Source organism: Scyliorhinus torazame, chromosome 17, assembly GCF_047496885.1.
Source record: "Scyliorhinus torazame isolate Kashiwa2021f chromosome 17, sScyTor2.1, whole genome shotgun sequence".
Taxonomy (NCBI): domain Eukaryota; kingdom Metazoa; phylum Chordata; class Chondrichthyes; order Carcharhiniformes; family Scyliorhinidae; genus Scyliorhinus; species Scyliorhinus torazame.
This window is the reverse complement of record NC_092723.1, coordinates 74,654,992-74,670,771: the sequence shown is the minus strand read 5'-3', so window position 1 is coordinate 74,670,771 and position 15,780 is coordinate 74,654,992. Positions and strand designations below refer to the sequence as shown.

Genomic DNA, 15,780 nt, shown 5'->3' with positions numbered 1-15,780 from the left:
CTTAGAATAAACACATAAAGAAGTTTTTACTGGGCAGCAGTCAGCTGTGTGCAGGAAATTACTTTGAAACTAATGCGTTGAAATTGACACGGCACAGCTCCGCAGGGTCCTAGTGCCAGGTGATCACAAGAATGTCACTAGCAAAAATAATGATGTTTAGAATGTTAAATACATGGTAGAAGGAGCTTTGGAAAATAAAGATATTGGACCAACAGTTAGATTAAGAGAATTACTTGCAGTATCAGGAAATGAGAATCTGATGGCAGGAAAAGATTTGATCAAAATAGATGCAGGTAAAATTAAGATATTAAAACCAATTGATAATTCAGAGGAAGTTTGGGTGAAGCTACCAAATAAAACTGCAGGAAAAATAATCAGTGAAGCTGTAAAATGTAAAGACAAGATCGTTCAGAATCTGAGTAAACATACAATTGAATTAGAGAAGCATGGTGTCTGGAGCAAAATAAATTGTATCACAATTAAAACACATGACCCAATTGGTGGGAAGACAGTGAATTGAAACCCGTTAGCTGCATTGATAGGACAGATGATAAAGTTACAATGTCATGTTCGGAACTTACCTTTCATAAAGGTCTGGTCGGAATTAAAATAAAGTAATTAAAGTAAATGCAGTAGCAATACCCGAAATGTATCAGGGTAAGGTTTCGACTAGATTGGATCACTGAGCAAGCAAAAGAGGAGGAGTTTGAGATTCTTCGAATCTCACTCAGGGGTGCAATGACAGATGGAGGAGGCTTAACAGGCCTTAATTGTATGATGTACATCAATAATAAGGAAAACAAACCAGTCAAAAAAGGAAAAGGAAAGAAATGATGGCAAAAGAAATCCGGAAGTCCTGGAGAGGGCACTTCTGGAGTATCCAAACAAAAATAGAAAGTACAAATTAAAGAATCGGGCCCTCTCCACCCTTTTCCTGTTCATTTGATTTTTCAGATGGGAAAAGAAAAAGAAAATAAATAACAGACAAACCAGTTCACAAGAAGGAAGAGAACTACACTCCAGAGAAGAATGCTTTAAACAAGATTGGAGGAAAACTAATGATACAATTGGTTACATATTTGAGGGAATTAAATGACAGAGACCGGAGGAAAATTTTACGGGTTAGAAACAAATCAAAATAGCAAATTATTACTGAGCAATGAAACCTCTGGTCAGACATCTCTAACTGGACATCAGCTGATGGATGATCTGCGGTCTCCACGGGGTATGTACTATGCGGTGGAGTTATTAAAGGTCTCGGCAGACAGCAGCGACTGACGAGGAACCCCAACATGATAAACGACAATAGTTTAAGAATATTTGTTGCTTGAGGCCATGGCGGGAAAAGTGTTACCAATGCAGCAAACAATACTGCATTGAAGAGCCGTAATAGTTATTAAGGATGAAATGTCATGTAAATTGTTAGGGACTGTTATGTATGTATGATAATGGGGGTATGTGTGCCGTTCAAGAACTTGATCAGCAATCACCAAGGGTGAGCATATTTCTAAACTGTGTGAATGTTTTAATAGAGGGGGAATAGTGGTAGTCTAGTGTGTTTTCTTGATTTAACTGCATAGAACATCACGAATAATATTGATGTTAACACGCCATATTTTATATGTAATGACTATTGGTCCCAAAACCACGAAGGGATGTGTTGATATTGTACTTTATTTTTAGTATTGAAATTGTGATAACATTTGCAAATATGTAAAGTTGTAACACACAGTCTATTTGTGTGGTTAGGTAATGAGCAATATGTTAAGATAAGGCTTAATTTTTTTTGACTGTGTATTTAACAATAGGGAGAATCTATTTGGAAAAAGAAAAGTGATAGTTCGATGTGGTTTTGCGAATACTGTTGGCTTATTGTGGTGCAAATGTTGTAATGGAAAATATACACTTCATGTTGTAAGGGAAATGATGACAGACGAAAGGTATTTGAAGGAAATTTGTCAGAAAGATATTCTCTCATGTACACTAGGGGCTGACAGACGTACATGGTTCAGGACAATGTTAGGCATTAATGTGAGGAAGTCAGGAATAGACGCAGGATTGATTGAACCTTTTAAATTAATGAAGCAAGGGAATCAGTGGATAGTACATGATATCATAATTTACCATTGCAATGAGAAACGGAAAGCAATTCGGATGTTGGAAAAATGAGACACTTAACAGCCAGTAATGGACAAAAGACCTTTTTGGTTACTGATGGACTGAGTTGTGTGCTGTCTCTAAGGGATATGAGAAAGCTCCTACGGTGCTGCTACCCCAAGGAAGTAAAATGCTTTGGAGGTAGTGGAACACACGGATAGCCATTGGGTTACCTTCCTGAGCAGCTACAGCTATGGTTCACGGTAATTGGACTTGAGGAAAGAACGAAAAAAGAGTCTATCGACACTGGTCTGTGATATGGATACATTTACGAATTGATTTTGGTGCACAATTTAAAATCACGACATGTACATACAAATGAAAAAGATAGGCGATATAGGTTAGTCAGTACAATTGGATGGGGGATATTTGACCAAAAGATTTAGTTCTGTTTCAAATGTCAAGACGGGGTGTAATTGAAAATATGGAAAGATATGTCATTTGAAACATGGAAGTCTGGCAATACCTGATCTAAGAGTGCATGAGAGAATGTAGGGAAAAACCCCATGAAGGGTTAACAGCGCCTGCAGGAGAGGGCTGTGAAATGCAGATAGCCTTTGTCAAACAGGCTTAGCAAACAAAACAGGCAGGTCTTTCAAGTCACAATGGAGTGAATTTTAGTATACAGCTAAAAGCAATGTTTTGCAGCTTCTTAAAGTTAGCTATCTTAGTAAGCAGATGGAAAAGAATGGATGAGGTTTTCAGTTGAATTAGGTGACAAATGTTTCGAAGTGAAATTCTGCTGACACCAGGTGAATATGGGAAGCTGGAGACAACGTGTCTACGGGAACACACGTTAGACCCAAATCAAAGTCAAAATTATGAGCTGGGGACACAATTTGATAATAAAACTATAGAAATGGCAAGAATCAGGGGCGAAATTCTCCGGTATCGGCGCGATGTCCGCCGACTGGCGCCCAAAACGGCGCAAATCAGTCGGGCATCGTGCCGCCCAAAAGGTGCGGAATGCTCCGCATCTTTGGGGGCCGAGCCTCAACCTTAAGGGGCTAGGCCCGCGCCGGACGAATTTCCGCCCCGCCAGCTGGCGGAAAAGGCCTTTGGTGCCCCGCCAGCTGGCGCGGAAATGACATCTCCGGGCGGCGCATGCGCGGGAGGGGTAGCGGCCGCTGACGGCATTCCCACGCATGCGCAGTGGCGGGAGTCTCTTCCGCCTCCGCCATGGTGGAGACCGTGGCGAAGGCGGAAGGGAAAGAGTGCCCCCATGGCACAGGCACGCCCGCGGATCGGTGGGCCCCGATCACGGGCCAGGCCACCATGGGGGCACCCCCCCGGGGCCAGATCGCCCCGCGCCCCCCCCCCCCCCGCGCCGCCTTGTCCCGCCGGTAAGGTAGGTGGTTTAATCTACGCCGGCGGGACAGGCATTTTAACGGCGGGACTTCGGCCCATCCGGGCCGGAGAATCGCGGGTGGGGGCCCGCCAACCAGCGCGGCGCGATTCCCACCCCCACCGAATATCTGGTGCCGGAGAATTCGGCAACCGGCGGGGGCGGGATTCACGCCAGCCCCCAGCGATTCTCCGACCCGGCGGGGGGGTCGGAGAATCTCGCCCCAAAAGTCACGCCACTTTGAAATCAAAGCATTTTTGAACATCACAAAGGAAACAATGTAATCAGAGATCAATGAGATGAGGTCATGCTCAAAATGAATACTTAGAAAAGTATTAGAAAAATTCAGATTAAAGCTACCTTTTACAAGCCAAGTGGAATAAAAGTTACTTTACAATAAAGTCATAAAAACGTAATAGAAAGATATATGAACCCGAAGAAAGGGGACAGCCAGCAGAGTCAGCGCAGAGTCAGCTCTCATAGCTCGGTCATGGGAAAGGGACAGAGCAAAGCAGCCAAGCTAAAACAGCTAATACATCTGAGAAAACCAAAAGCTAAAGGAGAGAGACAGAGAGTCAGCTCTCACAGCTCGGTACAAGGGAAAGATAGAGCATAGCAACCGAGCAGAACAACAAATACATCTGAGGAAGGCCAAAAGCTAAAGAAGAGTGATTGTCAAGGTGGACCTGAAGGTCTCTTCAACCAACCAATCCAGAATCCTTAGAGAATCCAGAAGCAAGATATTTTTACTTTTCTGTAAAGACAATGATTGCATCTTTTAAAAGGAAAAATCAAATAATAAAATAACTTAAAAGTTTTAACCTGGAACAGTGGTTATTGCAAAGCCTATTTTACTTACTTAGCAACGCAGGACCCAGGATATCGATGCTATTAAGTGGTAAGTAGGTAAAATTCTTCTGTGAAGGTATGGGTTATACCGGGGATAACTTGAAAACATCGTTTGACCTGAATAGCACCCACCTAAGCCTGCACAGGAGTCAGGGAGTGAGAATCCCTGTTCACCATTTAGAATAGCGACCCTTTTTGGTATCGGGGGAATTCTAAGAATAGTGGTAAGTTTTTAACTTCAGGATCCATCGCCCTCCAACCAATCCTGCCATAATTCTGGTGTGGACACTGCAGAGATTTGCCTGGCAGACTCCCCCTGTATCGAATCTCTGCAAGACAACTCAGCCAGTCCTACTCCACCTTTTCCTTATAGCCCTGAAAATCTTTTATTTTTAGATAATTTTTTTGAAAGCCACAATTGTATCTATCTCCATCACACTTGCACGCAAATCATACGAGATCCTAACCACTTATTGCCTATAAATGCAATTCTTCATGTGATGAACATAGGAAATTTTGTACATATATATATAGTAGTATGTGTCTGCTGCAGTAATGCTATTAAAATAACTTTGGTTAAAGTATCCAGATTAATTCTGTTAAAGCTGTGATTGAGGTGTTAACAGCTAGGCAGGCTGTGATGCCACTCATGGGAAGGGCTAGGTATATTTTTTAGTTTCATTTTAGCTCCGTCCTGTGTCTGCTGCATTTAGTTTCATTTTGGGAGTTCGGCTCTGGTTTCTGAGGAAAGAAGGTGGGTGGGATTTAACTACAGGAACAAAGTTCCATAGCGAGTACCCAGAAACATAATGCTATAAAATGGCACCCAGGTTAGAGAGGGAAACCCGAGGCCGCACATAGCCTGGTTTTGTGCACTGCTCGCTGGAACTCCTCAGTGTAGCGAGAAATCGGGACACCATTCTTAAATGGCGTCCCAATCTTTGGAGCCCCCAAAGTGATCACTGATCCTCCCAAGGCCCAATGTACAGTGGGAGGGTCCACACATTCCCCACAACACCCACGCAGGGCACCCCGGCCCGATTGCCACCGCACAGAAAATGCCAATTTGGCACATTGGCAGTGCCAACCTGGTATCCTGGCAGTATCTCTGCCAGCTGAGTGCCGCCTGGGCAGCTTTGCCGTGCCAGGCTGGCATCCAGAAACGGCAAGTACTCATTAACATCCGTTTCAGTCTCATTAGCAAGAATTAAGTGGAATGCTGCAGCCTCTCGGGATGCTGACAGTCCCCAGCTGGTAGTTCCAGGAGTGCAAATCACTACTGGTCTCTAAAAGCTGGGACCAGACATCAGAGACATTGAGGGGGAGCAGGGGATGAGTACCCTCACTATACTTACCTCAAGGGTGCCAAGGAGGGTCCTTCAAGGGAGGTGGAGGTTGAGTGGGCTGGGCTGGGCTGGAGGGGCTCAGGTTGTGAGTTTTTGCCAGGCTGGGGGCTGTCTGGTCGGTCTTTCCTCTGTAGCCTTGAAAACCTCTGAACACTCAGCCTGTCAATTTCAATAATCTGTCAGATGAAGGTAAAAGTCTTCCCTTTGGAGACTTCAAACCTTTGCTGTCTCTCTCGGCACGTCAAGTTCAAAGATAGGTCTTCCCTTTGATGTGTTGGAAACCTTTGAAGATCTTTTTGCACATTCATTTTCATTCCCTGGTAATGTTTTCAAACCTCTGGGCTTTCTGAAGGCCCTCCCCCGATTCTCCACCCCAATGGGCCGAGTTCCTGACTTGGGGGACGTGTGGTCTCAGCGGTCGGGAACCTGGCGTGGTGACTGCGGAGGGTGTCCAGCACCGCCACTGTCGGCTGGGAGCCATGCTGCTGGCCGGAGGGGCTTCCGTAAGTGCTGGGGCGACTGGTGGGGGATGGCCAGGGGGCACTATTTGGCAGGTCAGGTCGGCACACAGCCGGCGTCATGTTTTGCAGCGAGACCGCTGCAGGTCATCGCCATGCGCATGCGCGGCCACGGACTTGACTATTCTCCAGCCATTTATATCATGGAAGCTGGGAGTTTTATCCGGTACAGCTGCTGGCCCCTCACTGGTCGCAGGATCGGTGAGGCTTCGGCACCGATATTGGCGTCGTAAAACGCCACAATTCCCACGCCGGTGTCGACACTTAGCCTGAAAAATGGTGAATCCAGCCCCAGATGTTGTTTCCAACCAAAGTGGCTTTTAGGAGGCTGTTTCTGAAGTGCTTCCTACAAAGAGCAAGTGGTTTTTCTACCCACAGTATTATTCTGCTGGGGTTTCCCATGTCCTGAAGTCCGTATTAGAAAGACCAGTGCTCTATCTGAGTTCTGCCCCCGGCACCCAGGCAGTGTCAACCTGGCAATGCCCCGGACACCCTGGCTGTGCCTACCTGGCCCTGAAATAGGGGGCCTTTAGCAAACCCAGAGTGGGGTGCCACTCACTTGGGTGGGCAGACCTCACCAGCGATAGGGGAGGGGTGCAGCGGTGTGGTTGTATTCTGAGATTGGGGCGCTCTATAAAAATGGCACCCCGATCTCTTGAGGATCCGGACTTGCTGGTTTCTTCGGGTCCCACAGCATCAATCAGCCCTGGCTCAAAATAGAAATATCGAACTGTGGGTGAATCACGATCTGGATTGCGCTGACCCACCTAGCCAGAATCACAGATCGCTTCCTGCCGGAGACCACACTTAAAAATCTTTTGGGAGAAGTTCGCCCTTTGTGGGGGAGAGGGGTGTATTTTGCGCTGTCATTCTTGAGGGATGAGGCCGAAAGATGCCTGGTAGCTCGGCTATATAGAGATCAGGGCATCCTTTTTAAAATGCGCTCCAATCTCAAACAGAAAGTGAAGGAAACCATAGCACCATTTCCGGCATTGAGGCTTCAGGTCCCCCGCGTCCTCTCCACTAACATCGCATGCATCAGAGTTTCATCACCCCCCACATTCCCAGCTTTGCTGGCATCGGGGATTCAGATGGGACTGCCAAGTTTGCACTGCCAGGGTGCCAGAAGCAGTGCAAACCTGTAGAGTCTCTGATCACCCGGAGTCTACCCTCACATCCAAGCCCCTGATGTGATCATCACGACTGGTTTAGTAGTGATTCCTGCCAGTGTGACATCATGCGGGGAGCGGGGAGTTTTTGATATCCCGGGGGCAACGGCGTTGAGCCATTTAGCATATTTAATGATAATCAGGTTCACACCTTGACTGGACATGAACCTGAGTACGTCGGCGGGGAGGGGTTCTGGGTTCTCACTGGCGCAAATACCACTTTTAGCCACTCGCAAGAGTTATTGGCCGTTATGGGATTTGTGCCTGTGATGAATGGGCCTGAAACATTTCAGCCTATGCCTAAAGTGTACGTCTGCCAACTCTTTTCCGCTTCCTTCCAAGTTGGCCTACAATTCCATAGGGGGAATTTTCTGCTCCCATTTCCGTTGGGCGTGAGGGTCGACAGACGTGGAAAATCCCACAGGAGGACCAAATCAGGCGGGATTCTTCAATTGGCGAGGCCCAAATCGTGTTTGGCGATCGGCCGGAGAATCCTTTTTTATGGCGAAATCGGGGGTGGCCCCGTTTTTCCGATGCTCCGCCCCCTCAAAAACCCACATGCCATTGGGATGGCCTCAGGACGTCACCTGAGGCCCTCCCAGATGGGACGACTTCCCGACGGCATGGGTCACGTGTTCTCTCAACTTTTCTAAACCTGGCGTGGCAGCTGCAGTCTGTGCCCAGCGCCGCCACAGTCAGGCGGAGAGCCGTTGCTGGCAGGGGGTCTTCGGCCAGGCTGGGGGGACTGGTGAGAGGTGGTCCGGGGGTGGTGAGGGGTTAGAGGGGTGTAGTTTTTGGCAGGCCGGGTCTGTGTGCGGCCGGCGCCATGTTGTATGACATGGCCGCCGTAGGCCGCCGCCGTGTGCATGCGCAGCCACGGACCCGGCCATTCTGCGTCCATATTGGCAGGTAACGTGGGGCAGCTGCTAGCCCCTCACTGGGCAGAGCATCGATGCGGGGACAGCGCCAACATTTGGTCGTAAGACTAGACGCATCTCTGGACGTAGTCACAGAATCGGAGAATCCAGCCCCACATTTCCGACTGACGTAAAGGCGATTGTCCCCACCGCCTACCAAAGGCACTCCAATCTTAAAAAAGCTAAGTTGCTGACTAGACGAGCCCTCAGCTTGTGTTACATTGTGGAACCCGCCTTTTTTCCACTATCAACGAACGATAAGGTGGAGAAAGCCAAGTTGCAGTTTTTCCCACCCTATTTGCGCCATTCTATTGCAAAATGAGAAAATTGTGCGATAAGAATATAAGAACTAGGAGCGGGAGTAGGCCTTCTGGCCCTTCGAACCTACTCTGCCATTCAATGAGATCATGGCTGATCTTTTGTGGACTCAGCCCCATTTTCCCACCCGAACACCATAACCCTTTATTCCTTTATTATTCAAAAAACTCTCTCTCTTTATCTTGAAAACGTTTAATGAAGGAGACTCAACTGCTTCACTGGGCAGGGAATTCCATAGATTTGCTTCCTTCTGAGTGAAGAAGTTCCACCTCAGCTCAGTCCTAAATTTACTTTCCCTTATTTTGAGGCTATGCCCCCTAGTTCTGCTTTCACCCGCCAATGGAAACAACCTCCCCGCATATATCCTATCTAATCCCTTCATAATTTTATATGTTTCTATAAGATCCCCCCGCACCCTTTTAAACTCCGAGTACAGTCCCAGTCTACTCAATTTCTCCTCGTAATTCAACCCCCTAGTGAATCTCCTCTGCACACCCTCCAGCGCCAGTACTTCCTTTTTCCAGGTGTGGCCTCAATAACACATTATAGATAGATATATATATATGGATAGAGGCTGATCACCCTCCAGATCACATGCAAATGCCCATGTATGATCCTTGAATAAACGTTGGAAGGCAGAAATAGCTATAACTGGGTAATAAATAGGAACGATAAACAAAAGCTTACACTTTCTTCTTTTTCTTCAAGTTTGCTGTCAGCCACTTCATCTTGTTGTTTTAATGTCTTCTCTAGACCTTTAATTTCTTCTCTAAATATAAAATTACAAACAATCACAAATTTTAATTTGCTAGTTCAGAATCTGATGAAGTAACAGCACCTACCATATTCAAATCTCTGTTTTTTAACCACCCGCAACGGTGGGGAAAAAGGGCAGCGCGGTAGCACAAGTGAATAGCACTGTGGCTTCACAGCGCAAGGGTCCCAGGTTCGATTCCCTGCTGGGTCACTGTCTGTGCGGAGTCTGCACGTTCCCCCCGTGTCTGCGTGGGTTTCCTCCGGGTGCTCCGGTTTCCTCCCACAGTCCAAAGACTTGCAGGTTAGATGGATTGGCCATGATAAATTGCCCTTAGTGACCAAAAAGGTTAGTAGGGGTTATTGGGTTACGGGGATAGGGTGGAAGTGAGGGCTTAAGTGGGTTGGTGCAGACTCAATGGGCCTAATGGCCTCCTTCTGCACTGTACGTTCTATGTTTATAACAAAAATAGTTGGAACACTTTTAGTCCATTGAATTTGTTTGTAACAATAAAATAAATGGCTTGAGAAGTTAGCATTGTTGATTCACTTGTGAATCTTATGAAAGCTTCAACTTGGGACTTCCGGTGGCAACTATGGAGTGAGTGGTCGCACATTTGGCAGCTCCTGCTCATGGTGGTCTCTTTGTGGCCTTTCCGCCGGATTGTTGCAGGTATTTTGTGGAGGAAAAGTGTACAAGACCATAAGACCATAAGACATAGGAGTTGAAGTAAGGCCCATCGAGTCCACTCCACCATTCAATCATGGCTGATTTCAACTCCATTTACCCGCTCTCTCTCCATAGCCCTGAATTCCTCGAGAAATCAAGAATTTATCAACTTCTGTCTTAAAGACACTCAACGTCCCGGCTTCCACCGCCCTCTGTGGCAATGAATTCCACAGACCCACCACTCTCTGGCTGAAGAAATTTCTCCTCATCTCTGTTCTAAAGTGACTCCCTTTTATCCTAAGGCTGTGCCCCCGGGTCCTAGTCTCCCCTGTTAATGGAAACAACTTCCCTACATCCACCCTATCTAAGCCATTCATTATCTTGTAAGTATCTTCTAAGTACAAGTAAGAACAGAAGAAAGGGACCCCTAGTTTATGGAGCTGTGGTCCAGACATATTCGGAAAAAAATGAACCAGGCGGTGGTAGTGAGTGAGGAGCGGACAAAGTGCATGGAGATGGCGGACAAACACGGTCGGACTCTATCAGCTCATTGGTCGCTGGACCAGTTGGTGAGCTTCTTAAATGAGGAGTTCACCCAACAAAGGAAGGAGAGTGCGGAGGACCTGGCTCGGGTGGTGGACTCGATCAAGGCGGTGGTTGACCTCGTGGAGACGAGACTAGCAACCCAGGGATAGGCAATCCAGAGGTTGGAAGAGCTGGAGGGGGAACATGAGGACCAGTCCACCTCGATGGCAGCAGAGATTGGGATGGTGCGTAACCAGCAGAAGAGGCTGCTGGAGAAAGTGGAGGACCTGGAAAATCGTTCTCAGAGGCAGAACATTTGGATCGTGAGTCTGCCGGAGGGAATCGAAGGATCGGATGCTGGTACATATGTGAGGAAGATGCTGGAGAAGCTGCTTGGGGAAGGTGCGTTTGACCAACTGTTGGAGGTGGATTGGGCCCACAGGAAACTGATGCGCAAGCCCCAGGGGGGTGAGCCGCCGAGGGCGATGATGGTACGATTGCATTGGTTCCTGGACAAGGAACTCATTATGAGGTGGGCCAGGCAGACGAGGCGATGTATGTGGGAAGTTGTTGAGATTCGGGTGTACCAAGACCTGGGAGCAGAGCTCACGAAGAGGAGGTCAAGTCTGTGTTTATGCCCTGTACAAGAAGGGCATAAAGTTTGGTCTACTGTACCCGGCGCGCCTATGGGTGACCTATGGGGGCCGGGAGTTGTATTTTGGCTGGGCGGAGGGCAGTCAAAAGGGCCCGTGTGTTCGCGCACTTGAGGCAACTGCAGGCGGACGTTGCCATGTTGCAGGAGACACATTTGAAGGTGGGGGGTGGCAATCCTGGTCAATAAGCAGGTGGTGTTCAAGGTGGGGAAGTTAGAGGCGGACCCTGGGGGTAGATATGTTATGGTTAGTGGGGCGTTTGAGGGAATGACCGTGGTATTGGTAAATATATATGCCCCAAACAGGGATGATGTTGAGTTTGTCAGACAGGTGCTGGGGAAGATCCCGGATCTGGATTCACATCGACGGATTATGTGGGGAGATTTTAACACAGATCTGGATCCGAGGCTGGATCGGTCGAGTTCCAGGTCTGGGAAGGTATCAGCTATGGCAAAGGAACTGCAGAGGTTTATGGAGTGCATGCGGGGGGTGCATCCATGAAGATTTGGTTGGCCAAGGAGTAAGTTGGACAAAACGCTGCTGGCTGAGGTGGTAGATGCTGAATACTCAGCAATTGTGGTGTCAGACCATGCCCCACATTGGGTGGACTTGCAAGCTGACAAAGGGAAGGCACTGCGGCCGCAATGGAGGTTAGATATGGGGCCGTTAGCGGAGGAGGAGGTGTGCGAGCGGGTGAGGAAGGCCATGCGGGGATATATAAAGGTCAATGACATAGGTGAGGTCTCGGCTGGGGTGTGGGAGGCACTGATTATGGTTATTAGGGGGGAACTCATCTCAATTCGAGCCCAAAAGGAGAAGGCTGAGAGGGCAGAGTTGGACAGGCTAGTAGGGGAAATTTTACAGGTGGACAGGTGGTATGCGGAGTATCCGGATGACGGGCTTTTGAAGGAGCATCAGAGACTGCAGCTGTCATTTGGGCTACAGCCCACAGATAAGGCGGAGGGACAGCTAAGGAGGGTAAAGGGCGCTGTCTATGAATATGGGGAAAAAGCCAGCAGGATGCTGGCACATTAGCTGAAGAAAGAGGAGGAGGTGAGAGAGATTAGGAAAGTAAAGGATACAGGGGGGAAGGTGGTTTTGGATCCGGCAGGGGTGAATGATGAATTTCAGGAATTTTAGAGCAGATTGTATAAATCGGAACCCCCCCAGCTGGGGAGGAGGCTATGAAGCGATTCCTGGGGGGGTATAGAGTTCCAGAGGATAGATGAGGAGTTGGTGGAGGGTCTGGGAGCCCCAATTGGGCTGGGGGAGATTATAGATGGGTTAGGGCCGATGCAATCGGCTAAGGCCCCGGGATCTGATGGATAGCCGATTGAGTTTTATAAAAAGATTTCCAGGCTGCTGGGGCCGCTCCTTGTAAAGGCTTTTAATGAGTCCAAGGAGCTGGGAGTGCTCCCCCCGACGTTATCGCAGGCATCGATTTCCCTGATTTTGAAGCAGGTTATGGATCCCGAGAGTTGTGGGTGTATTTGGAGTGTCGGAGGTGGCAATATTTGGAGTGTCAGAAGATCCGGGAGTCCAGGGTGGGAGAAAGGCTGACATTTTGGCCTTTGCCTCCCTGGTGGCCCGGAGACGGATTTTGCTGGGCTCGGAGCTCCAAAGTCGGGGGTGTGGGTCAGTGACATGCCGGGGTCTCTCAGTCTAGAGAAGATTAAGTTTGCCTTCAGGGGTTCAATACAGGGGTTCGCTCGGAGGTGGCAGCCGTTCATTGACTTCTTTGAGGAAAACTGACCGTCAGCCGGAGGGGTGGGGCGGGGGGGGGGGGAGGGGGGGGGGGGGGGTGAGGCATAGCAGTGAAGAATACGGGCAAGGAATTTAATATATGGGTCGTTAGGAGTTAGGGCGGGGGGGAAGTTGGGTATGTTACTGGGGTGATACATGTGTCGTATCACTCTGTTTAGAATGTTAAAATTACAAATGCATCAATAAAATGTTTCCTAAAAAAATTAAAGCTTCAACTTATTAATTATTCCAATGGGATCTTTCTTACTTTAGCTGATTATTTTGTTTTTTAAGTACTTCTATCTCTTCTATTGCTGATTCCTCTTTATGTTCAAAAATCTAATGCAAAAAGATAAAATGGTACAGAATATTAGCAACATACAAAATAAGGTAACACCTTTCAGCATCAAAGCACGTAATTCATAATGTAAGATTACATGCACTTCAAAAGTGGAAAAAGAGATATAAGGATGAAATAAATGGACAAGAAACGGGAGCTGTGCAAGAACTATACAAAGATACCAGGAAGGTTCATGACTGGATTGTGACAGAGGCAGTGATGATGAAGATGAACACAATTCTGAGTCCTGCCAGCATGTGAAGCCAAGCTGTTATGAGCCAGGGTTTAGAGAACCCCAAAGTGTGTCATGGAGTTCACCTGACCCACAACTTTTACTAGATTGTCGTTATGGGGAGCACAAGGCCCACGCTACAGGTGTGGTAGAGCAGAAATGGAAAAGTATTTTTTAAAGCAAAACAATGTTTATTTTATGAACTCAAGTTAACCTTTTTAAAACATACAGTGAACATCTTAGCAACCATTAATTCAAATGCAACCCCCAAAGACTACAACACGAAGTAAACCTTTTGGATTTCCTTTTTAACATCCATACGACTTAAAAACAAAACCTTTATCAGAAGCACATCATGTTAGTTTTGAATCACCAGGATCGATTTACAGTCTTTAGATTACAGAGAGAGAGACTTTCAGACACCTTTTGGCTGTGACTGCAGCTATCCAGCTCTGAAAACGAAACTAAAACACACCCTGCAGCAAACAGCCTAAAACAATAGTAAAAAGCGGACAGACAGCCCAGCTCCACCCACTCTCTGACATCACTGCAGTAATAAACACCTATTTATAAACACCCGTTTCTTAAAGGTACTCTCACGTGACAAAGCATAGAACAGTGATGACAGGCTGAGGCCATTTATTATATCTATTGACAGTCTAGGAAGAGATGATGGGGTGTTTTGGACATCCAGGAGAGCATACATTGGACATCTTAAGGCTTAATAGCAAAACTTATTTCCATCATAAAAGAACTTTTCAACATAAAGGGGTGGCTTTCAACTGTTATGAGCACAAAGCATTTTCTTCTGTTTACAGAGTCTGGAGCATGAAATTCAACACCCTGAACTTTGGGTATAGGGGCCACAGTTCATAGAAATGGAGTTGATCAGACAGAAAATACAAGGGCCGAGAGTCTCCGATATCGCGGTCAAGTGTTGACGCTTGCGTCAAAACCGGCGCGAGTGACGCCGGCGTGGACCGAATCAAAAGTGCGCCTATTCTGTGCAACGGAAGGGGGCCAGCACGGACGTGACAGGAAGCGCAACGGCGCGGCCCAGAATGGCGTCACAGACGCGCGCGGCGTAATTGATGCTGCGGCGCGTCGCTGTGAAATAGACGGCAACCGCACACACACAGGCCAACGCAGGAAGATGGACCCCCCGCCGCGTAGCGCTGAGGCCCCAGGATCATGATATGGAGATGCTCTTGGACGCCGTGGAGCAGAGGAGGGAGGCCTCATCCGAGCACATGTGCAGGGGGGTTCTTCTCCGGAAAGGCCATGGTGAAGGTTGACAGTGGCTGTTGCGGAGGGAAAGAGTGCCCCCACGGCACAGGCCCACCCGCGAATTGGTGGGCCTTCAGGGACTAAGCCAGGGCCAGAGTGTTTGGCACCACGCCAGCCGGTGAGGAAGGGCTTGGTGCCACGCCAACCGGCGCCAAGGGCCTCTGCCGGCCAGCGCGAGTTGGCGCATGCGAGGGAGCGCCAGCGTGTGCTGGTGTCATCCCAGTACATGCGCAGGAGGGCTCTTCTCCGCACCGGCCATGGTGGAGTTTGACAGTGGCTGGTGCAGAGGGAAATAGTGACCCCACGGCCCAGGCCTGCCTGCGGATCGGTGGGCCCCGATCGCGGGCCAGGTTACCATGGGGGCACCCCCCGGGGCCAGATCCCCCCGCGCCCCCGAGGACTCTGCAGGCCGGCCGTGGAGCCAGGTCCTGCCGGTAAGGACCTGTTGTGATTTACGCCAGCGGGACCGCCGTAAACGGGCGGCCACTCGGCCCATCACAGGCTGGAGAATCGCCGGGGGCCGCTGCCAGCAGCCACCGACCGGCGCGCCGCGATTCCCGCCCCCGCCAAAACCCCAGCACCGGAGAATTCGGCAGCCAGCAGGGGAGGGATTCACGGCGCCCCCGGCGATTCTCCGACTCGGCGGGGGGGTCGGAGAATCCCGCCCAAGGTAGCCGTTACCCTAGCCCAAATACAGCTCGCCCGGAGCAGAGCAGAGAAGAGACTGGAAGCCCAAGAGGCTACCATCAAGGACTTGGAAAAGGCTGCAACCAACCAGAGTGGTCGGATCGTAGCGCTGGAGAAGGAGGTGGCGAGGCTGGTCGCGACGCAGGGCAGTCTGAGGGGTAAAGTAGAGGATCAGGAGAACCGCTCAAGGAGGCAAAACCTGCGGATTGTGGGCGTACTGGAGGGAATCGAAAGCAGGGACACCACGGTCTATTTGGCCGAGATGCTGGGC

General features: G+C 48.8%; 1 protein-coding gene across 1 annotated transcript in view; it reads right to left on the bottom strand.

The window, feature by feature from the left end:
* The window catches only part of sycp1 (synaptonemal complex protein 1), a 755,262-nt gene that overhangs the window by 234,170 nt on the left and 505,312 nt on the right, over positions 1-15,780 (bottom strand). Inside the window, exons 20-21 of the mRNA XM_072479793.1 lie at positions 13,232-13,302; positions 9,307-9,388 (exon numbers count right to left, since the gene is read on the bottom strand). Coding sequence (XP_072335894.1) covers positions 9,307-9,388; positions 13,232-13,302 — 153 coding nt within the window. The remainder of the gene's footprint in view (positions 1-9,306; positions 9,389-13,231; positions 13,303-15,780) is intronic.